General features: G+C 44.1%; 1 protein-coding gene across 4 annotated transcripts in view; it reads right to left on the bottom strand.

The window, feature by feature from the left end:
* Positions 1 to 488: 488 nt before the first annotated feature.
* Positions 489 to 23991, bottom strand: part of kat6a (K(lysine) acetyltransferase 6A) — a 34451-nt gene continuing 10948 nt past the window's right edge. The window contains exons 3-18 of one of the 4 annotated variants that reach the window (XM_062384674.1): positions 22184 to 22279; positions 20447 to 20555; positions 19516 to 19631; positions 18169 to 18250; positions 17799 to 17913; positions 16495 to 16808; positions 14794 to 14906; positions 12931 to 13046; positions 11614 to 11755; positions 10710 to 10871; positions 9748 to 9841; positions 9356 to 9587; positions 7900 to 8098; positions 7075 to 7800; positions 6677 to 6938; positions 489 to 6220 (exon numbers count right to left, since the gene is read on the bottom strand). In XM_062384674.1, the coding sequence (XP_062240658.1) occupies positions 2751 to 6220; positions 6677 to 6938; positions 7075 to 7800; positions 7900 to 8098; positions 9356 to 9587; positions 9748 to 9841; positions 10710 to 10871; positions 11614 to 11755; positions 12931 to 13046; positions 14794 to 14906; positions 16495 to 16808; positions 17799 to 17913; positions 18169 to 18250; positions 19516 to 19631; positions 20447 to 20555; positions 22184 to 22279 (6348 nt within the window). In that variant the 3' untranslated portion in view covers positions 489 to 2750. The remainder of the gene's footprint in view (positions 6221 to 6676; positions 6939 to 7074; positions 7801 to 7899; positions 8099 to 9355; positions 9588 to 9747; positions 9842 to 10709; positions 10872 to 11613; positions 11756 to 12930; positions 13047 to 14793; positions 14907 to 16494; positions 16809 to 17798; positions 17914 to 18168; positions 18251 to 19515; positions 19632 to 20446; positions 20556 to 22183; positions 22280 to 23991) is intronic. The other 3 variants (XM_062384675.1, XM_062384676.1, XM_062384677.1) reach the window with 3 other exon arrangements.

Raw genomic sequence — 23991 nt, 5'->3', positions numbered from 1 at the left:
CTCATCGGTAATTGCAGTAAAGGCTGAGGTTCATTTTCAGTACACTGATAATTTCCTGATGATGTGTGAAACCTTAATATCTGGAAATAAAATAAACTCCCACAGATCTATTAGCGACTTATCAAAAATAAATAAAATGTGAGTTCTATGTTAAAAAATGGTTCAAGTGTCACTGGTAGAGAAACTAGACAATTGGATGTTGTTGAACTAAATGTTAGGATTAGAATTAAAATGGGATATATTTGAATACTTTTACCCATTTTACGGTAAAACTCCTTTCTTGTACTCTAAAATTAACTCAAATCCAATTCCAAAATCTAAATATTCGGCTTATAGAGGAGGGCCGACTGATTTAGAACATGACCTGGGTGCTGAAGATAGTGAAGCAGTCGATTTTGAAACATGTCTCTAGAGTGACAACTGCCACCTTATTTTATAATTAACCGAACTTAGTGAGATAAAAATATAAAAGGCTCAAGGGAAGCAAGATGGCTCAACATAATTTATTTTCATTTTATGTTAAAATGTACAGAGTTCTTTGAAAGTACTTGCTAAGAAAAAAAAAACAAAAAAAAAACAAATAAATGGAAATACATACAGGGACAGAGTCGAGAGTTGAGGCTGCTGGGCGCAAAACAACCTTCACTGTTTGCCCAGCTGTCACGCCTCTTTATTTTGCGCCATCTCTTAGCATACAACGCAACATGTACAATTACAAAGGATACAAAAAGGGAAGCGATATAAACAGACAGAAATATACTGAGCTCATTTTTACATGCCTCTTAAATGTAAGGAAGTCATCCTATACACACACAAGTAGTAAAAAAAAAAGAATGCCAAGTGACCTTTAGATATTTGTAGTCCTTTTGTTTAAAATAGCATTAATATACTACACAAAGATAGAAAAACTCTAGAGATGACATGGAATGGAGCGGTTAAAGGCATCTTAAAGTCACTCAAAGTAAGTGGTAATTTTTTTAAATTTTGAATTTCTTAGTAAGTATTACCCAAGAGGCGAGCTAAAAAATATGTATTGTTTTTTTTCCTGAAACATAAGTGAAAAAATGACAGTACCAATATCAATGTCAGAATTTCCTTTTATATTATAGAAAAAACATTTTCTCTACAATAGGTTTTCTAAAGTCAAAAAGAGTCAGCTCGTGTCATAAAAGAAAGCTGCCCAGTCTGATAAAATTCAGAAAGAAACACAACAAAAAGGAAGTACAGAACAGAACAATACACACAACTTAAGTATGCAATGTCACGTCTGTAAGAAACCGAAAAACTCCTCTTTTGTCTTTGAATACTGGTACATGGAGCAACAAGGTCAACCGTTCACCTCCATAGCCGACAGGACCTCGGAACACTAACTCCCCTCTGAACCTGCTTTCATGTGTAGAGTGTGCCTCTCTATAGGAGGGCCAGTCCATGCACTAGATCAGGCAATTAGGCACACCTTTTATAAAAGGCATACTGCCACGTTTCTAGCCAATGGGAGTGCAGATTTTTGCAAAAAGAACAACAAAAAAATACAGTTTCAACAGAATACACCATTCAAAAGCAGACTCCTCGACCTCTTTGGGTCACTAACACTTAAGGAGGGGAGGTCAGCTATAATTTCCTTTAAAGCAGTTCAATGGGAATCCCACTGTTTGTTCTGCATTTCCTAAACTGCAAAAAAAAAAAAAGGCTGACGTTGTACACCGTCTTTCAGTGGAGTGTGGAACAGCTGAATGCTTCCTGAGCCAGCCACCAGTTGCCGACAGCTAGCCTGTGTGTGTTTGTGTGTGCTGGATATTGGGAAGTACCAGAATATTTACATCTAAACGTTTCAGAGCGGCGGTAAACTGGAAAATAATGCTACTTATTTTATTTATGGACATAAAATGGACAGTAACGCGCTCGTCTCCTCTGTGTCTTTGCTGTGTTTTGGTACAGCAACACTGTCCATTCCAGGAAGACAAAGACTCTACAAAACAGCTCGCACACCGGAGGTCCCGCTCCTATGCTTTTCTGGAACCGGGTGAAAAGCTGTGTGACCGGGTGGCCTGCAGAGATGTTTCGGTATTTCTGAGAGAGCGCGAGTGTATCACTGCACATATAAAGACCAAAGCATATAAGAGGTCTGACTGCACACAAGTATTTAAAAAAACAATCAACAAAAACATCGACAACAAAAATAAGATTTAACATCATGTTTAACAAAACAAAACAAAACAAGACTCCGCCTACTATGTTTCATTGTCTTTCTTTTTTCAAGGTAAGGCTTCCTATTTTAATTAAAAGATTGTGTGCATGTTTGAATATATTCAGCTTTCATTCGCAGTCTGACAAAGCAAGGTACTCCTGATTTGTCTGTCCTCGTTGTTCTTGTACTCCCCGTCTCTCCTCCTGCACTTGACGAGGAGGTGGAGTCTCCTGCGTCTGTGTGAAGCCACGTTTGCCGACTGTGTGCGCCTGACACGAAGCAGCATGGCACTGTCGTGGTCCATGTACACACCCCGCGCCAGAAACCCTTCAGCCTTGCTCCCATACACAGCCAGGTGGGAGGGGAGGGGAGACGAACCCAAATAAAAGGGGACGAAATCTCAACATAGAAAAACAGGAACCCCAAAGACCCTCTCTGTTTCTTTCAGGCGCTCTCCCTGGTACCCGCTGAGGCACCGGAGAGGGTGAGCAGGAGCATTGGACATTTAGAGTACAGCAAGATCAGCTCTGGCCTAGTGCCTCCTTTTTCAGTTCCTGGCTGCTCATCTACTCATGTACGGCGACTGCTTTGGGACACCAGCGTAGCTGTGATGGGAGGGGCCAGTGTACATCATGTTGCCGTGGTGATTGGGCTGCATAGGCTGCTGTGGGTAACCCTGCCCTCCCATCATGCCCATTTGCATCTGCATGGGGTACTGAGCTGCCTGGTTCATGTAAGGGGGATTGCCGTGATAACCACTGTTCATCATGGGTTGGGGCATTCGGTAGCCGGCAGACATGGCGTTCAGGGGTGTCATGTTCATGGAATTGTACTGTGCCGGTGTGGGCATGAGGTTTGGCATCATGCCACGCTGCACGGACAAGGTGCGTGGTGTGCCCTGCATGGCCACGGCCCCTGAGCTGCGACCATAGAGCTGCTGCTGGTGTGGGGCTGGGGCCAGCTGCTGGGTGGCTTTGGACCGTATGGAAATGTGGCCTTTGACTGTAGCCATCTGGCCCTGTAGCCTCTGAGTGTGCGGCGGGGGTCCCAGGCCAATGTTGGTGCCAGGCATGTTGCACTGCAGCTGCAAGGAGCCTAGATTCATGGAGCCAGAGCTGAGGTTGGGAGGTGGCGTCATAGTGGGCTGGCCCTGAGGGAGGGGAGCGTGGGGTGAAGGGGCCAGCCCCGGGTTGGACAGAGAAACACTTGTGGCGTAGGAGGTGACTGAGGCTGAATGAGAGTAGGGCATGGCATGGGGGTCCATGATGGTGTTGGTGAGCTGCTGGAGTTTGGCCAGGCTGAATGTTGCAGAGGGTTGTGGGTAGCCCCCTGTGCCAAAATCCTGACCCATGCGCTCATAGAGGGTGCGGCCACCTCCTCCGCCTCCACTCTCGGGTATCTCCATGATCATGGGCGTGGAGGCAAACCCGTTACCCATGCTACACTGGGACAAGGCCTGCTGCTGTTGCTGCAGTGGTGGTGGCGGTGCTGAGGGTTGAGGGTTGGGGGCTTGCTGCTGCGTAGGCTGCTGAGAAACCTTTTTTTGGGACTGCTGCTGCTGTTGCTGCTGCTGTTGCTGCTGCTGCTGTTGCTGCTGCTGGTGCTGCTGCTGCTGCTGTTGTTGTTGCTGCTGCTGCTGCTGGTGCTGGTTGGCGCTGGGAGGCCTTTCAATCACACCACAGCTTTGAGGAGACTTAATGCCACAGTTGGGTGTGTTGGATGGGGGTGGGGGTGGTGGGGGCTGGGGCACACCACTGCCTACGTTACTCGCAACTGGCCCACTGTTGGGCCCTGGTCCTGTTTGCTGAATGAGGCTACAGCTGCCCATGGCTAGCTGGGATCCTCCGGTACCCGTAGGTGATGTGAGGGTTGGGGCTGGCACAAAGGAGCAGCTGTTGGAGGAGGATGGTGTGGCCGAGCTGGAAGAAGAGGAGGCTGAAGAGGAAGAAGCTGTGGAAGCTCCTGTAATAACAGCAGCTGACATCCCGCCTCCGTTGCCCCCGTTCCCTCCTCCGTTGCCCCCTCCACCCATGGTGGAGTCATAGCTGCTGGGGTTGTCATAGTTCTCTGTGGTGCTCTCTATGCTGCCCAGGTCGCTGAAGCCGCTGTCAACCACCTGCTGCGAGTGGTCTGATACAGATGGCACGTCCATCATCGGCGATGTCTCCATGTTCTGCTGGGATGGGGCAGAAAGAGAGCTGGGATGCTCTGGTGTGATTTGGGTGTACCCCGTTCCAGAACCTCCACCATTGCCCCCGGCTCCTGGGGGGATAGGTGTCCCTCCCCTCTGCCCCGCTGAAGTTGTGTCCATGATACCTGAGGGCAACCCCGGACTATTAACCGAGCGCACAGACTGACTGGGTAGGGGTGGTACAGGGGGATTGGGGAGGGGACTGCTGTGCTGGGAGGCCCCACACTCCTCTACTAAGGCCAGGGCCTCCTCCTCCGTCTCCCCCGTGTGGCTGTAACTCTGCAGGGTCCGGCAGGCAGCTAAAGTCTCCTCACAGTCCTGGTAAGCCCCGTGGTGTGGCTGGGGCTCAGTCTCTTCGTCCTGGGCTTCCCCCTGTGTCAGGGACTGGACGGCCTGCATAGTCTCCAGGTCTAGCTCGTTAGAGTGGTGGTGGGGGTGGTGTGGGTGATGGTGGCCCAGCTCCTCTTTGAATTCAGAATGCTGGTGAGGGTGAGAGTGTGTGTGTGTGTGCTGGGGTTCCATTAAAAGTGTGACGTCCTTGTCGTCGGGGTGCAGAGGCTGGAGCTCCATGGGCTCAGAGGGAACAGACATGGCTGTGACTGTCTCCACTGCTGCCGCAGCTGCAGCAGACTCCTCCTGCTCTCTGCGCCGCCGCTCTTCCTGCTGCGGGTCAGCCGAGGAGGGCCGACACTTGGTGTCCTGCACCTCCTCTTCAGCCTCCTCCTCCTCCTCCTCCTCTTCTTCCTCCTCCTGTTTGCTGACATAGTCCCGGGCCACGCTGTTCTCCATGTCTAAAAAAGCCTCTCCGGCTTGGGGTTCTTCTTTAACCGGTGGAGAGCTTGCCTGGGAGGCAGGCTCCTCCTCCTCCTCGTCATCATCATCATCGTCATCTTCGGAGTCCTGACTTTTTCTTTTCTTACTGCTGTTGTTGCTGCTGTTGCTCTTTTCCTCTAAGTGTCCGTCGCCTTCATCGTCTGCATCGTGGTCTTCACTGCGTCTGCTTCCTGAACCTGGCGTGACGGCTGTTCGTCTGTTGATGCTACCGCCACCACTGCCCATACTGCCACACTCCTCTTCCTCCCTCTCATCATCATCATCATCGTCTTCTTCCCTGTCGACCATATCTGTGTCCTGGGGCCGGCACTGTGGGGCCTGGGGCCCTGATGTGGAAGAGGAGGAAGAAGGGGACAGCAGGGGACGGGACAGTGGACGGCTCGGCTTGTCCTCTTCCCAGGCTCTTTCAGACTCTTCTTCTTCGTCCTCCTCCTCTTCCTCCTCTGGCTCAGAGGGAGGAGGGGGTTTGGGGGCAGGCTGTGGCGGCTGGCAGAGGTTGCGGTTCTTGGGCGGTCTCCCTCGCCTCTTGGGCACCTTCTGCTCAACAGGCTTAGGGAGATAGTCGTCCTCTTCATCTGAGTCTTTCTGTTTGGTGTCTCTGTCAGTGCTGGTTAAGCATACTCGCTTGCTGTTACGATCGTCTTTCTGGAGCATCTGAGGGTCTTTGTCAAGCTGCTGCTCCAACAGCCTTTGTCTTTCTTGCTCCTGCCTCTCGGCCTCTTCTTGGGCTCGCTGCAGGTACCAGCTGCGGGGCTTGCGGCCTGGCTTCATCTTGATTTTAGGGGGTGGGGGATCCCCGCTTAAGGCCTGGCTATCTGCAGCCCCTCTCTGGCTGGGCCCGCCACTAGGTGGTTTACCAGGTCCCCGTTTCTTCCAGTGCAGTGGTTTGCGGCTCTTTCCTTTGGGCCAGCCTTTCTTCTTCTTCACTGGGACGTCAGAGTTGGCTGCTAGGGTCTTTGATGGAGTTGCTGGCAGATCTGCCACAGGCTTCAGCACAGGTGTTAGTTCTGAGAGGAGATAAAAAAATAAGCCAGTGTTAGATAAAGATAGAGAAAACACTACCTGTGCAATTATCTTTGCTTTGTAGGAGTCATTCCATGTCATGTCATCCAGAGGTACAACGTTTAACTAGTTCATGTTCAGAGAGGGAGAATACAATTAACTAAATTCTAAATCTCTCCCTGAGCAGGTCATTATTTTATACCGATTTTGGATTATTCCGATTATTTTTATATCCATAATCATATTTTATGGTGAAGTGATACTATTCATTGTATGTCTATAAAACAGTTAATACATTTATTTAAATTGCTGATTTTTTCGCACTTTTAGTAGTGAATCACTTTTATAAGTGAATCAAATACAAGGTTCCTTGAACTTAAATCAAGTTTTAACAACAATCTATGACATGAAGTGGGAGGGTCTAGCCTGGAATGACCGACAACTAAATCATCTCTACTCACCATCTTCCTCTGAATCTGAGAGGTTGGAATGCCGGCCTCTTTTGGGTCCGGGGTCGGATAACCTCAATGCAGAGCGAGCTGGGGGGTAACGGCGCAGTGGGTGGCCCAGTGGCGTCTCTTCCTCTAATCTGGGCATAGGCCTCTCTGAGTCAGAGTCTACAAAGGGCTCGTCCAGAACCTCCGTGGTCTCAGAGATGGTCTCAGTCACCACGCTGCTGTGAGGGTGGCTGCGCTGGCGAAAGCGACGTTTCCTCAGGGGCTTCTGGGTGGAAAGAAAGATGTACTTTTGAATTACGTTTCAATAGTTGCTACAGACCTACTCCAACTGAAACTGAGATTTAGTTGAGGATTTAATTCTGAGACTTTATTACAGTATCAATAACGTTAACATCTCTTACCTTGCATTTGAGCCCCATAGCAGGCTTAGTGAGGATGGGTGGGGAGCAAGCTCTCCTGTCATCGTCATCTTCATCATCGTCGTCATCGTCCTCCTCTTCACTGCTTTCACTGAAGCAGCTCTTCCTGACAGACGGAGGCTCATTTAACCTGGAAACCAAAGGAAGCTGTGCCAGCCCCTCACCAGGCCCTTCACTCAGTCTGGGCTTCGGGCCTGTCTTTTTCCCTGGAGGCCGCCCTCTTCGTGCAGGGGTTATGGAGGGGTGCCGGGCCATGTCTAGTGAGTGAAAGGCTGTGGACTCTTGTCTGTCGAGGGAGAAAAGGGAGGGGGGTCCTATGGCAGAGCCAGTGGCTTTTCCTCCCTCTGTTCGCCCATCATCATCATCATCGTCCTCCACGGGGCGAATCTTAGGTGGCCTTCCAACCCTTGCGCTGTCCTTCACCTTGCCCCAAGGCCAGTTTTTGGGTGGGCGTCCCCGTGGTCTGCGTTCTCCGTTTGTTGGCGGAGGGGGTCGTGGTGGTTCTTGGACAGGGGGTGGACAGCGGATGGGAGGGGAAGTTGGAGAGCTTTGGCCAAGGGGAAACCCCAAAAAGCCCTTCCTTTCCTCTTCTTCATCATCGTCATCATCATCATCTTCGTCGTCCTCGTCCTCCTCCTCTTCCTGCTCCCTTTTCTTCCGTTGGCGCATGTGCCAGGACATTGGAGGGACCTTGTGAATTGGTTTGATCTGTTGATAGATAGAGTAAAATAATACATAAGATATCAATACGAACAGGTGCATTAATCCATCATCTCCTTTTGAAACATAGAAATGAAATGCACTTACCTCCTTGTGGATGTCTTTCCTGGGTTCTTCGTCCTCCTCCTCGTCATCATCATCTCCGTCACCATCAGAGACCACGGTGTTGGTAACAATGACGGGAGTCCAGCGCAGACACTCGGGGTCGACCTCCAGCTGCCGCGGCCGAGCCTTTAGACGACTCATGTGATTCGTCACCAGCTTGTCCCTTCGCACCAGGACGAGTCTAAAAAAGCAATAACAAAGAGACAAGAGCGTTAGGACTAAGTGTGCATGTTTTTCTACATACGGGTGCAGTAAACCAGATAAATGACCATGTATGTCAGTATGTGTGAGTACATCCACACCAGTGTGTTAATGTTAGCTTGTTATATAGTGTATGTAGACACAGTTCTGCTCATAACTTAGCATCACAGAATAGTACCATCTTTAACTGAGGTGCTACTTGTTATAATGCATTTCAGGTATCCTTGAGGTGTTGGCACAGAAAAATATAAATTATGGTAAACTGACGGAGACGCAATACTTCCTTAATGAATATTTTCAAATTGCCACGTCATTTTTTTGGAGAGAAGCCCGCATTTCAGCGGAAGTTGCTTTAGTTTTGTTTGGCAGTTGATGCTTGTTGTGCAACCAGACTGTGATTCATTACCAGCAGAACCTGTAACAGGGTTCCTGTACAATTTCCATTTAAAAATTCCAGACTTCTTATCAGATTTTTCTAACCGTATTTGACATTTTTCAAAAGTCATTGCACACGGTCTGGATACTTGGTGTTCACTGGGGCTGAAGCGATTCCTCAAGTAAATTGATTACTTATAATCAACCAATCAAATTCTCTGCATGAAAGCCTTGTTAAATCCATATACTGCAGCGAATGTGTGTATACAGGCCCTCGTATTGCTCAGTGGCCACTGTGCTTCACAGGAATGACTATTACTGTTGCACAACGAGCATGTTTAGAGGGTAGAGGTCTGTTATATTCCTAGCCCTTACCAGTATTGCATGTTACTTATTACTTACTGATGCCTATTTTGAGTTCTGCTGCTGTAATCTAAATTTCTCCATTGTGGGACTAATAAAGGATTATCTTATTTTATTTTAGTAATTGCAACCTGGGTATGTCAACTTGTATTTTTATAATTTTTTTTTAAACTGTAACTTCATTGATGCACAATCACAAGACTACTGGTATGTTTACAAGTAACTACATTAGAAGTCTTGTCAGAGCTTCATACTGTCACCATTTAGTGACATGTTGCAACCATTCAGATGCTACCACTGACATTTCTTTTTCCACATCAGTGTTATTAGAGAAATGTCAATAATGATGGTGAGAATTAATAAAACATGTGCAGTTCATTGAGAAAATTAAAACGCCACGCAATCTGAAAGGAAGTTCGTAATACATGTGACAACACAGTCACTGGAGTGTCTTTGAACTGAGTTGTAATCTCAGGGTTTGCTGAGTCCTGACTCTGACCTCTCTCCTCGCTGCTCCAGCATTGTGAGGCTGTGCAGGGTGGTGGTGATGTCCTGCGGGCAGATACCCGTCAGTTTGCTGAGCTGTCGTATGGAGATCTGCCGGTCACGGACCTCGTGGAGACACTCTAGCACCACGCTGCGCCAGTAGGCCATGTAGGACAGCCGACCCAAGTCCGACAATGGCTTCTCTGGAGATCCAGGCTGTCCCTCACGCTTCGATAATAAGTAACCTGTGGGGAGGGACGAATAAATCAAGGACACACACCACATATTAAATGTTAAACAACACTATTAAAAAATATATATATATATATATTAATCAAGACATTTTCTCAGTTATCAGTCTTATCACTGTGTTTTCTGTGTTATGTTTAAAGCTGAAAGCCTTACTGAAGTCTATGAGAAACCGTCCATAGCCCCTGCGCTGGTACTGTGGAAGAATCATGATGCATGATACGTTGTATTTCTGTTGACAGTGTTTCTCCTGGAAAATAGAAAAAGACACAGACAACCATTAGATAAAAAAATCAAGGCTCCAAAAAACAGTGCTGTGTGGGTGTAGAGCAGAGATGTTACCGCATCCGCTCACTCACTCGCTGCTGTATATTTGGCAGCGTGGTCGCATGTTAATTAGAGCACCTGCAACTGCAAACTCCACAGAGGGGCAGGGGAGCTCACAGAACCCACTGTTTATCTGAGACACATCATGAGCATTTGTAGGTTTATTGAAATGTGTCAGTGTAGGGTGATGCCAATGCATTTCAATTTCTCTTAATGTGAAATCATTTCCTCTTCATGTCGGTTCATTAAGCGGTTTAGGTTTGTGCTGGGTGATTATAATATACAGAGCGTTTGTATGTATCCCATCAAAATGAATATGGATAAGACCCATATGGATAAGACGCATGCAAAATACATAAGAAATGTAACATCGCTCAGAGGCTGTGGAGGTTCAATCCAGCACAGGAATGATGTCAAGAACAGCAGGGCAATATGACTTCAAATCAATATCACCATTATTTCAAACCTTTACCTCAATTAAAATTAATGAACGATCATTTTATGGTCTGTATGTGAAATATGCGGAAGTATTAAAGCTGGGATCTTTTTTCTAATGAAGTGCATATTTTTTTATAATTTGATTATGACTCAATGTAGCATTTCGTTACATTGTAATGTGAATTTAACAATATAATACTAAGCAGTGTTTCCTCTAGGATTTTTGAGCAGCGGGGAAGGTATTGAACAAATTAACCAAGATGAGCACGATTAAGTCAGTGAGGTTATAAATTGCGGCTTTGATACATTTTCTATTAATTGCTCAGCCCTAATGGCAAGCATCGCAAACAAACCTTTGAGAAGTAGCCGACGAGGTGGCAGCCTTTGCCGTCGTTCTGTGTTAGGACGTAGAAGAGGAAGGGCTCCACGTCATAGTAGAGGGTCTTGTGGTCCAGGAACAGCTTGGCCAGCAGACACAGGTTCTGACAGTAGATTGTGCTCACATTCCCATCAACCTGTTGTGGGATCAGTGAAGAAACACATGAGTGCAACACCAACAGACAGTTTCCTAAATGAAAGAATCTCAGGAACAGTCCAGAAGTACATCTTTAATGTGCTGTTTGAGAGCTGAGCAGCAGGGGTGAAAGTGAATGAAACAGAAGTAAGTGTCGAGCAATGATCTCAGCGGAGTCTCTAGAGGCTGACAGATAGATGGGGCCGCGGAGAAAAACAAAGAGCTGTAAAGGGAAATGGAGGGAGGTTCAGTTTGGCAGCTCGCCAGCTATCTATGCTCTGGTTGGAGCCAGGACAGACCACAGAGTGAGGAAACAGAAGCAGCAGTGGCCATGGCCTGCAGGCAACAATCCACTGAAACTGCTGCTGTGCTACAAGACCCAGAAGAGGAGCTTAACTGGAAATCGGTAATTATGAAGTCTTCCAATCATCCTTCTAACTGTGGTAGATAACATCACATACTGGAGTAATAACATAACTGTCAGTTAATTTGGGAGGTAGCAAAGAACAGGTGTGTTACATTATCTCTGATCTCTAATAAGCTGTGATAATATTTAGTGGGTCTTGGTACATATATGATGAACAATTCCCTGCTCTGAGGTGACTACCATAACAAATTTAGAAAATTTGTGCAGAAGCGTCAACAGAGACCGGTTGTTTGGTTAGTTTCAGTGTCATCCATCTTCATTCACTCACAATATATCTTGTGTTTGCTGTTCAACCAAAACCATGCAACCGTCTCACCTCAAATACAGAGACGTTATCCTTCCTGTAGATCTCGTTGGCAGGAGGGTGGAACCAGTTGCACTTCTTCATGTGCTGGTAGAGTATGCTGCGACTCTTCATGTAGCGCAGGCAGAATTCACACAGGTAGAGCTTGGGTAGCCTGGGAAGGGAGAGGGGGAGAAGAATGAAGGAAGAGTGAGGAGCAGTCATAAAAAGTCCCAGCTTGAACTGAAATAAACAGCTGAATAATTAAGTGTTGTGTACAAGTATCAGGAACTATTTTACCAATTAATAAAATTCCTCATTGATTCTAGTTTCACTGGTTGCAGCTGCAGATGTTCTAACAGCAGTTGGGCTGCACTGCCAGTGGCAAGTACCGCTTTAACAGCGATGAAGAAGAAGTGATTTCTGATTGTCTAGCATTAGTGAGAGCCAGTTAACATGTCAGCAGTTTACCATGTAATGTGTATGCAAAGCTTCAGTTTTGAGCTATTTAAAGTAACCGCTGTGTTTTCCTATATTTATTTATTTGTGTTATTTTTCAGGAATGATTGCAAACTAGATAATAAAAAGATGATCTGATATTCATTCATTTGTTTTTCAACGGGTTTAACCGTCAGGTCATTCGACAATGATTGCAATCATAACTGAAGCTAAAATATGTCTTTTAAATTAATTATTTGTTATTGCAATGTATGGGAATAATAGGACAATATGCTAGGTCCAGGTATCAGAATCGATATGTGGAAGGGTATCATGGTATCGTAAAAGACATAAAGGAGTGCAGTTTAGTGCTCTAACAGTTTAAGTGATTATGTAGAGTTATGGGCTGTCGCCCAGCAAAAAAGGCAACAGGACTGAAGTTTTTTTACTTCACTGACATTTTATTGACCAAACGATTGATTGGATATTTGAAGATAATAATTGGCAGTCACATTTTAGAAACCCTTTTCGCAGTGCATAAATAATTCAGCGATGAATTGACGAACATGGAATGATGACACTCGACATAAGATTCATATATATCTATATATAGTGTTGCTCAGAAAGAGTCTGTAATGTCTCTTCCATGCAAATATTCTCATATATATTTTCAAATACCTTATGACACCAGACTTGGTAAGAAAGTGTCAGAGTTTATCCAGCAGTCACATAAAAATACATACTGCACCCTGAGCAAATCAGAATCTGCTTGGCTCCTTGTCTCTGACTGAGTACCAACTGAAGTGGGTGTAAACAGCGTTATAATTTAGCTTACTGGTGGCAAGCTATACGCCTACAAGCAGACTGTGTGCTAAGCATATTACTGCTGCTGTGCTTCATTATGGTGCTTACCTGCTGTACTCCTGGGGGTAGGGAGATGAATACCACGTCTGGATTTCAAACTTGCCAAATTCAATAACTGACGGACAGCGCATCTGAGGATCCGGGGGACCCGTTACCCCGACTTTCTGTTGGGGTGAACGAAAAAGATGGAGGAAGAAAGGGAGAGAGAGAGAGAGACATTGGAAGGTCAATTCAAGGTTTGCTACAATATTGACCAGGCAGCTCAGGAATTACTTATCTGCTCCACCCGCTTTCAGAAGTTCCAAACAATGGGAGTCTGGACTTTCTCTGGCGGTTGCTTTTCATACATGAACAGCGCAGCAGGAGATTCTCCGCTCAGAGGCGTTCACAACAGAACAGACTTAAAGAGGATTCAGATCAGGGGTGTTGCAGCATGATTCCTGCTGGGTGTAACACTTAAATCGGCTGCAGAGTTCACATGTTATCATTTACAGCTTATTAACACTGGTGACAAATCAACACAACAGCTCGCATGAACCCTGCGAAGGATCTCCTGCTGGTTTCTCACTTGTGCTCATTCATAAATTATTCTGAATTTTTAAACTAGGGGACTGGCTGGAAAAACTCTTATTTGAATATTTGAAACAACAACAACAACAACAAAAAATATATATACAGTATATTCTCAAATACAGCCCCATTTGAGAATGTCTGGAGATTATCTGGAGTTCAGTGCATGCCTGTAAGCAGCTTGGGAGTACATACATCAACACATCAGTATCCAGTTAAGACTATAACTAAAGAATTATAAGGGAAGCTTTCAAAACACATTGCTGGTTTGGACATCCCTGCCGGCCGCTTTACGATGATAACGTATTCTCTTCCACTGCTTCTCAGCCTCAATCATCATATCAGCCCTTTTCACACACCATTAATTCTTACTACTCTGCCTGCGTCAAACACTCGAGCACTGGTGTGGATTTTCCAGTCGGGATCTGAGATGGTGTTCTAATACGACTTCTACGACAGCAGCCAAACACTCACTTTCAGGTCAATCTACTGCTACAGTGATGCAGTGAAACAGGACATTAATGAGGCTAATTTATGAATCCTCTCTTTACCTCCTGGCTAACCTGTCAGTGCAGGACACTGACATTAGTGCTGCCCTGCTCAACGCTCACACCCTCAAACATAAGACAATTGACACTTAGACTAACTATAGAGCTTGTGAGGCTGCTATCAAATCTGACACATAAACTAGTGGGTATATTACATTGACCAGCCCTGCCCTTCCAAACAGGAAGTCGATTTTATCATCAATAATGAGTATAATGTGAAATTCGGGCAAAATTCCAAGTTCTACATTAAACTTTAATTACCTGGTGGTGAAGCTGTTGTTGTTCAATCAGCCCTTGTTCCATGTATCAATTGGTCATTTAAAACCAAACCTCTTATTCTCACTGGATCCTACACTGTCTGCTCCATTTGTACTGCATCAATGGTAATGGATGATTTTAATATACAAGCTAAACCTGGCAGCTGTTCCATGGCAAATTAATTTGTTTCAGTGCTGTAACACAATGGTTTCTCACAGCTCATTGACTTTTCCACCCACCAACATACCGGCATCCCACAGACCCTGAGCCGGTGACCATCTTTCTACAACCTGGCAGCTGGTGACTCTGCTCTTTCTCAACAGTTTCCTCACAAATTAAATTCAGCTCCCTGTCTGCACACAATATCACGTCCACTGACTGGAGCCTGGCAGTCTTAGACTCCAACACTCAGGTTCCTCGGCTGATGGTGCTTCACTTTAAAATTCTGGCTCATCTTCTCTCGTCCCTTTAACCCATCTCAGTTCATTCACCAAATTTGAAAGACATTTATCAGTTTGTTTCCCTGCGTGCTTACCTGCAGTGCCAGCTCCTGGATTTGTCGAAACAGTTCAATGTCTTTTTCCGTCAGGTTCTCATGGCCCGGTAGTTTTTCATCTTCGTCACGCCAGTCACTGCCTTCCTGATTGTCTGGGGATTGAAACACAGTGGACATTAATGCAAATCTACAGAAAGGAGTGTCAGACAAGTCTGCAGATTCATTTTTTACAATGGTGCAGGTAGAGGGCAATGAGACACTGGTACATGGTTAAAGGTTTTCTTAGAATAAACCTTGATAAACAATATTTTCTCCCTAATTTGGAGGGAGTTTGCTGCTTCACTAGAGGGGATGATGTTAAAGACTAGTGTGTAGGTGGGGGGGGGGGGGGGGGGGGGGGGGGGGGGGTCCGATAACATAACTGCTTTGCAAGCCACTTAAATGGTAAGTGGTCAGTATTTATCTAGCACCTTTCTAGTCTCGATGACCACTCAAAGTGCTTTACAGTACAGTTTATTGCCAATCACAGACACATCCATACAGTGCATCTATGGGCAGCTCTTTTTCTATAAGGGGCAATACGGGGTATCTTCTTGCCAAAGGACACTTCGGCATGCGGACGGGGAAGACTGTCATCGAACCACCGACCTTCGCTCTACCGAGAGGATCAGCCACTGCCGCCCCTAAACCCTTCCTTAAATGTTTGATCAACACACTCAATCTTGCTTTTACTAGTGCATTTTGGAGTTTGCCTTCAACGTGCACTTGTGGGAACTGTTAGGTATATTCATAAATGTAAGGTCTTGACCTTATTATGTTATGATTTAGCTCTTAAAATTGACCTGTTATAATTAGTTATAACGAGTTATGGAGTTTTGGGTGAAGCATTTCGTAGCCATGTTAGATTAGTGCTACACAAATAAAGTTATCATTATTACTTTATTTGGGCAAACGCATAATCTACTAGGTATTTTCTTGTCATGTGTCAATTTCAGAATACACATGTCAATACATCAGAAACAGATACAAATTATAAACCAAGAGTCATACCCGTATATAAATGCACATGGTTTTTATAGATACAGTTATATATGTAGTTGAGCTGGGTTTTTATACACATACAGGGTAAACAGGTTGGATTATGACTTAGTGAGATCAATGACTTTTGATTTCTGCTGTTATTTCACTGTAGAGTTTGAAGCTCTCTGCAACCCTCTCGCTCTCAAACATGTTGACCCATCTGATCTTCTAACGATTTTCTAGTCTTTTAACACCAAATACTCATCTTCCTTGTTGTTCAACTCTCCTCTTGTCATTTGACAAGATTATGACGTACTGCAGTGTGGAGGAGACAATTTCCTTTCCACCTCATAACTGCAGTCCAAAATGAACCAAACAAGTTTTATTTCTACAAAAAAAGGAAATAGCCGGTGTGACCGGTGAGCAAGCTACATATTTAGTATGTGTCTGAACACTGGTAACACCGACGACCAAAATACCCCTAGTTGCCGTGCCAAAGTTATATATGATATCTATGTCAAATTTTCATCCTACAGTAGGATAATTACAAACTAGCAGCTCAGTCTCTAGACTTAAACAGCCAGCCAACAGTGTTGAGACGAACTTTCCATACAACGTTTCATTACCATTGTAGAAAGACGAGGTATCAACAGGGAAAATTGAGGTGTTCTATATCTTTTGCCCCGTTGTGATAAGCAGATGAACAAAACTAATATTTACCCCCCCTGTCATCTCCTTCTCCCTTGCGATTGGCTTTCTTACGGATGCGGCACTGCTGAGAGTAGTCCACCACTTCCTGTCGTGCCTTGCGGCCCTCTGGTGACGGTGTGAAGAATTTTGTGAGGGCGTCGATGAGGCCCTTGGTCTTGTTATTGAAGCGCAGGCCGCTCTGAGAAAGGTCGTCGTCGTCCCGCATCGAAAAAAGCAGCCGATCGTCACCGGGGTAACCTTCGCAGGAGGAGCTGGAGGACGAGTTGGCCGAGACCGAACGCTTCCGCCGACCACGCCCAAGTTTCTTCAGGGGCCGCCCTGGCCTGAAGAGGAGTTAAGTAGTATGGTTAAGCAGAGTAAGTCCAGCCTGTGGAACTACATATGTACTGTTCAATGTTTCTCACTTAAATTAAGCCGTTCATTTGGTGTCAGAACAATCGGAAATTAGTTCCTGACTGGTCAAATTAATGTGCATGTCATCTCAAGGAAGAACAATGACATTTCTAACATTACTTATAAACCAGTTTGTACAATTTTACAATCAGCTTTAAATAGTAACTAATATGTTAAATTTTTGTCTCTTGCCAACTGTACATTCATCTCTCATAAGCACAGAGCAACCCTTTCTAGTCTGTTCAGATATTTGAATGACTAACGTGCAAATGTTTCAAATGATTAATATGTCAGTCACACTTTATCCTTTTTCCTTTGCTCTTTGTCACCATGTAAATATTAGGCAAATGCATCAAGGTGTTGTTGAAATGCTCTGAACACAAATGCAACCAACTTTGTTTACTTTTTCCACCTCCTGCCTTCATGGCAAATGAACACAATGAAGTCATAACTACAGCTTCTCAACCTGGGGAATGAAACCTTCTGGGGAGCAAGTGAACACACACTTAGACTCAGTCTGTGGCAGTAGCTGCCGGATGGGAAGGTTGAGGCCAGTGTAGGTTGATTATTGTAATTGTACAGCAAACATACATGCAATGTGCTCTCATGCACATCAGAGTGACAGCCTCACAGTGAGGAGAGGTGGCAGGTGTTATGCCAGCCTGCTGAGAACTGCATGTCTAGGTAATTAATGTGAAACAATGCTGTAAATACTAGATCAGAAATTGACCCTGCACATTGTTTTTTTTAGACACATTATACAAACAGGCAGAGAAATGAAATGGCAATAAAAGGAAAATACGTCTGTAAGCGCAGTCTGGAGAATAAACATCATAGCTGTAAGAAAAATTATGTCTTGCTTGAGCTCCCCATCGTACTGACACTGAAGAACGAACCATGAGCTAAAGGCAGTTCTTTACCTGTTCTTGGGCCGTCCCAGTGGTGCACTGTATCGCCGTTTGATTTGTGCTGCCTTTTCATGTAAAAGTGTCTTTCCCTTTTTCCTGGGTTGGCAGATTTGACAAATCCACATGCCTGAGAGACAGAGAGAAAAAGAGACAGGTTTACATACACTGAAATGAATTAGACTCGATAGGCTTCAGTGCAGATACTAACACTGGGATGCATCTAACACATCGGTGCTTCATGGCGAAGCATTGGATGTTTCATTAGAGTTCATAGGCACCAACAACTCACAAGATGTAATTAAGATTGATTATCACGATCATGTATGTTTATGAAAGGTTGGACAGATACAGGTGGACTTCAAGAGCAGTTCTGTTTATTTACCTTTTGGCATCCGCGTGAGGGGAGGATCACAGCACTCCATGTGGAAACCCCTGTCACAGGAGTCGCAGAACAACATGTTGTCCTGTACAGCACAGACACACAAGTGTTGATGATTATCAAAGGTTTCTATACAGGGTGGGTCTCATAGACCTGATTCAGGGGTGATGATTTTTACGCTAGAACAAAATAATGAACTAAAATGTTACTATGTGTCATCACACTGACTGATAATAAAACCACTTGTCAAAACTCATTCTTATTCCAAATTTTTGTCAGCTTGGTTTTTTCTTGGTTTGCAGCATTACACAAAGCTATTGGACAAATTGCCACAAAACTTGTCATGATGTGGTGTGAGCCAGGAACAAATCCCTAAAATGTGGAGGTGGATCCGGATCAGGGGTATGATTCTGGATATTTTTTGTATCCCTTTCTTTAATATTGTGAGATAAAGTGTGTATTCACAGATTTCCCAGGGAATAACTCATAGTCTTTGGTGGAGTTTACCCACAGTTTGTCCTTCACACATGCACAGGCCAGCAAAAGGTTCTCTGCATAGACGCGGGCCGAGGGCAGCGGAGAGCAGTGACGTATTAACACTACTGCGGAGATCATATGATTTTGTTTACAACACACAGGCACCGTTGTGCGCTCTTATCACCACAAATTCTCTTAACATTTTTCTCAGTGTGTGATACCACTTTTTCACCGGGAGACATCTCTTTTTATTTATTTCATTTTTGCACGTCGCATGTAAGAGGCGCTTGCGGTCAATCCAGAGTGGGATCCCCTGCTGTGTTCTCATATCGACTTCTCCTGGCAGCAGAAGCTGTGAAGTGCAAACTCTTGACATTTGAAACTCCTCCAGAAAAAATACTGAGACACTGCAGAGTTCAGTGAATGAGTGAATGTAACTTATGAGTGTGTGCATTTTGGTACAGCTTTTTCAAGGGAGCTATTCAGCCTTGGCGGAGGTTTGTGCTCTACTGAGAGTCATCCAAGATGGAATTTTATGAATTAAAAATAAGAAGATTACAAATTAACAATACTTGGATATAATCAACCCTGACTGACTCTTTTCTCCAATTACCTTATGAATTTTAATATTGTGGTTCTTGATATATTGTGCATTTTGTCTCATGGATAACTCTCCCTGCAAACATTTGAATAACAATGAATTCCAACTTGATAAGAAAGAGGAAAAGAGGAATCATACCAAGCCTGACTAAAATAGCTCAATCCCAGGACCACAGAGATGTCTAACAGCATCTCTATCTGGCACTCAAGCAAAAGAGAGCGTTCACAGACCCCGTTTGGCTGCCAGGCCGCCATATTCGCTCATCCACTCACCGCATTCTTTCCTTGATCCTGACAGCTGCTGCAAGTCTTGCATTCGATGCACTGCCACCACAGAGCCTTGACACGCGTTGTGAGCTCTGGGGAGAACTTGAGACAGGACGGGTGGCCTGCAGGTAGACAGACAGGCAGACAAAAAAGAAAAACAAGTGAATCAACTTTAGAATTTCTTTCCGGCGTTGCTGACTGACAGCTGTGACCCACTTACATCATCGTAGGAATAAAAAAAGAGGCTCCTTTTGGAATTAAAGCCCTCACTGAATCAAACCTGGCTGCAAAGAGATTGTTCAAACATAAATGACAATCTGTCAGAGCTGTGCTTTTGCTCTGTTTGAGGAAGAGCAAACAAGACAGCCTTGTCTGGGAAAGAAACCCGCTGTGGAAAGAACAATCTGTCCTCTGCTTTCACCAGGCAATGTCAGGCCTTTGTATGAATACTACAACTCCTGGCTGAGAAAAAAAGAGTTTAAAGGGAATCCATTGTATCTCAAATGTACTAACTAATACCAGTATGTGTGTGAATTCAATCACTGTTTGTATTTGTCAGGTGTCAGTTTAAGCAGTGAAATGAAAGACAAATGTCCGCCCCGATCAGCCCTCTCTTCAAAACCAGCGCCCCAGAAAAGATGCTAGAAGCCGGCTATTACGGCTATTTCATTCAGTCTGAATGAAATGGTTTGTTATGTTGATTACAATTCTACAAGCACCAGCTTCTTTCCTTTTTCAGATCACTTCATTGATGGCTGTTGGGACATGAAGACGACTTCAACAGATAAGATAAATCATATTTCAGGAACAACTCACCATTCCTTCCTTTAAGAGTTAGCACTGAAATAAGCTCAAGTGTATGAGGAGAGTAAATGCTGACTGAATGAAATGTATGCTGCAGAGTAAGCCATGAAGACAGTGAAAAAGGACCACTTACCACTGTTGCCACAGTCGGCGCAGGAGATGAGCTCCTCCGGCTTCTTGTCGCGGTTCTGCTCCTTGGTGCCCAAGCAGAAACTGCAGATTGGGATGGGCTCTGCCACAGGCTGGTGAGGGACAGAGCAGAAGAGAGAGAGGGGGGGACAGGTTTAGACTAACAGACAATTTAACAGCTTCATTGTACAAATGAGAGCAACAAAGTGGCCTTGTGTGTCCTGCCACAGTGGATGGCTGCGGCTGTGTGTATTAACAAGCTAACAGCAGACTGAAAATGACAATGACACCATGGAGCCTGTGATCTGTGAGCAGAGGGTTTAGGATAATAAAGAGTATAAGAGTTACGGTGATGACTGAGCTTGTATAATTTATGTGATAGTGTGTTGTTAGAGTCTGCCATTATGTGCCAGTGCCTCTTGCCGGATCCTGAGCTGTTTGATCAAAGGCTGTAACTCGCTGCTTCTGGTTGTACAGACTGAGGAGTCGCAGCATGTCCCAATTTGAGTCCTCCAGTTCCGGGGCTGCATAAATCTTTTAACATGTCCCTGAAAACCCACCCTGTGTCAGCAGGTGTGTGCTATAAATGCAAAACAAACATAATCTGAAATGTATAAAAGCGCACCCCTTAGCCAGGTTTGTGTCCAGGCAACAAAAGGCTGAATAGCACTTAACGTGTTTATAACACATCAAATAAGACTTGTGTGAATATTAAAGCAAAAAAAAAAAATTTAAAAAAAAAATCACATCATCCTGAAGAAGCACAGGTGCACTTCACACAGACACCAACCCACAAGGAGGGCCCCCTGAGGGCAACTCTAAAAAGTTTCTGGAGACTGGAAGCTATGAGAGGAAGTGGTGCTACCTCACACTATACCACAAGTCATTTCCTGCAAGCACATTTTTGTTTACTACAGAGCACAGATATAAGTATGTTGAATTTGTATTGCTTTCTCTTTAACCATAAAAATCTTTATAGTTTTGGCTGGTGACTTTAGAGCTCACATAGATGTTGTGAACCCAAATTAATTTTAGTAGCATTAAATGTCAGAACTTGAAAAGGAGAAAATACTGTACACTGATTTACGATGCCTATAAAACAGTTTGTTTAACAATACCCAAATTTCCATTTGTGTAATTTGTGTTTAATGACAGTTATAATGATGTAAAAAAAAACTCTACAAATTGATGCAAGCACAGTTTTTAAGTGCCAAATAATTACATCTCAGGTAACTTACTACTTAGCTTTTTAACACAAGTACGTAAATTGTTTTTAGAAGCCACATGCTGAGGTGAATGAAAATCGTCTGTGTGTAATCAAGTGGATCCAGAATAGTTTAACTTTAAATACACTCGTATCTTGTTCAACCGATGTCAATCGCATATAATTTATGAGCAACAATAATGACGTGGAGACAAAAACCTAGATATGTTCCGATACTATTTTTCACTTTCCAATACAGATTCTGATAGCTCGACTATGCACATGGGCTGATATTGAGTAAGGATCTGATAGAAGTGCATTCTCAATTTTTTTCTTCATGTACTGTAATTTAACAGCTTTTCAGTACTGACCCTGTGTGGAAGTGAAGATTACCATCATTGTTGTATGACCTGGCTCAGTTTAAACCAATTGAAAAACAAATACATACAGGAAATGTATATACAATATCTAGTTTGACAGTCATAACTGAATGAAAACAAATACTAATGAATAAATATAGGAATAAACAACAATTACGTTAATGCATGGAAGCATCATGGTAGCATCATGGTGTAGAGATGCTTCATTGTGGCACTTCACTGAAGACAGTGGGTGACATGACTGCAGGAAAATCTGCAAGAGATTGTATGTGAAACGACAAACGCCAAATAGATTAAAACAACAATGTCCTGAAGGGGAGGAATTCGCATCCAGACATCAAACTATCAGAACCTGTGGCAGAACATAAAAACTGCTGATGAGTCACAGTCAAGCAGAGACAAGGCCAGAAATCAGACTTCAACATTATACTTACGTTAACATTCAGCATTTTACAGATGCAAGACAGCTAAGCTATTGCTTAGGTCATTTTCAGACATGAACTTAATTTGTCTTTCACATATGAAGAACACAAGAGGAGACTGCAAGAAAATATCTGGATCATACAGGCAAGTGGTGGTGGCTGGGTAGAGAATGCAGGTGGCAAGTGTTTTTATTAACAACAAGTTGACACTGGCATTGGTCCATAACCACAAAAAAGCCCTTGAATCTCGTTCTTGACAAATTTGTTGGCTTGTATTTAAAAATAGAGATATTTGCATTATTTTCAGTTTTGTATTCATTACATGTTAGAAATGTCATGAACGCACCCACTCCCTGTCGGTGAATCTCCAGACATAATCCTGCTGTATTCTCAGATGGGCTCACTCTGAGATTCTCAAGATTTTACAAGAGAGCTGACGGGGCAAACTCCGGGAAGACCCAGACATTTGTGTTCTCTTATACAGCCCCTCCTGATAAGAGATTAGCCGGAGATCAATGCATGCCTGAAAGCAGCTTCAGAGTTTTCAGGTGATTGGTCAAACTCAGATTCTTGATTTGCCAAATTTCTCTGGGACTCCACTGTTCAGCAGCTATCTTCACATGTTTGACATTTTCAACATGTTGCCATGGTTGTTTGAGGGCTTTGGGAAATGTTTGTGATTATACACATAATTTAAAATTAAACAGAATTTAAAAACTTATTTGGACATTTATTACCATGGCAACAGTCTAAGCGTCAAGTAGTCGGGTCAGACCCAATTCATATGCTCAAAATCATTTGAGTCTGTGGCGTGTAGAAGCTAACCACTAGTGAGCACGGACATTTAGACTGACTGTGATAATATGTGATATTGAAGGAGGCAGATACGACCGATGTAAAAATGATTTTCAGTAAAAAACTGCAATAACATTTTTTCATTGACATACACTCCTACTTTCATAACGCCTATCACAAGATACTATGAATTTACAGACAGAACAATTACAAAGGAAATGGCCTCTTAAGAGGAACAGCTTATTCTCAAGCACGTCTGTGGTAACTGCGATGAATTGCAGACGAAAAAAAAACTAATCTGTACATTGTGATGTAATCTGCAAAACCGTGAAAAAAGGCTTTCTAACAGCCAAGGTCATAACATCTCTCCCAACCCACAAAGGACCATATCCTTTATTTAACATGGGGGGAAGGAAACAACACCATGACATTCAGTGAAATTGGTGTTCGGAGGATTCCTGCTGGACCGCGTAAGTGTAAATGCACGTAGCTGCAGAGGGCTGGGTAGGCACCAGGTCCTGGCAGGGAAGAGACAGGGACAAGAGCTTGATTTATTGGGTTCATTTCCTTCTAACTCAGGCTACTTCCAGCAGCCCCTGCTACACCTTACCCACCCACAAAACACAGCAGAGACAGAAAGGGAGAAACAAAAAGGTATAAAGTGAGGGAGTAATGGAAGCATAAGAAAGACGTAAATGGAAAAAAAGAAAGGGTTGTAAAGAATCAGTGGTGAAGAGAGAGGTAGATA

Source organism: Platichthys flesus, chromosome 3, assembly GCF_949316205.1.
Source record: "Platichthys flesus chromosome 3, fPlaFle2.1, whole genome shotgun sequence".
Taxonomy (NCBI): Eukaryota; Metazoa; Chordata; class Actinopteri; order Pleuronectiformes; family Pleuronectidae; genus Platichthys; species Platichthys flesus.
The sequence above is the reverse complement of the archived record's forward strand: the minus strand, read 5'-3'. Positions and strand labels throughout refer to the sequence as shown.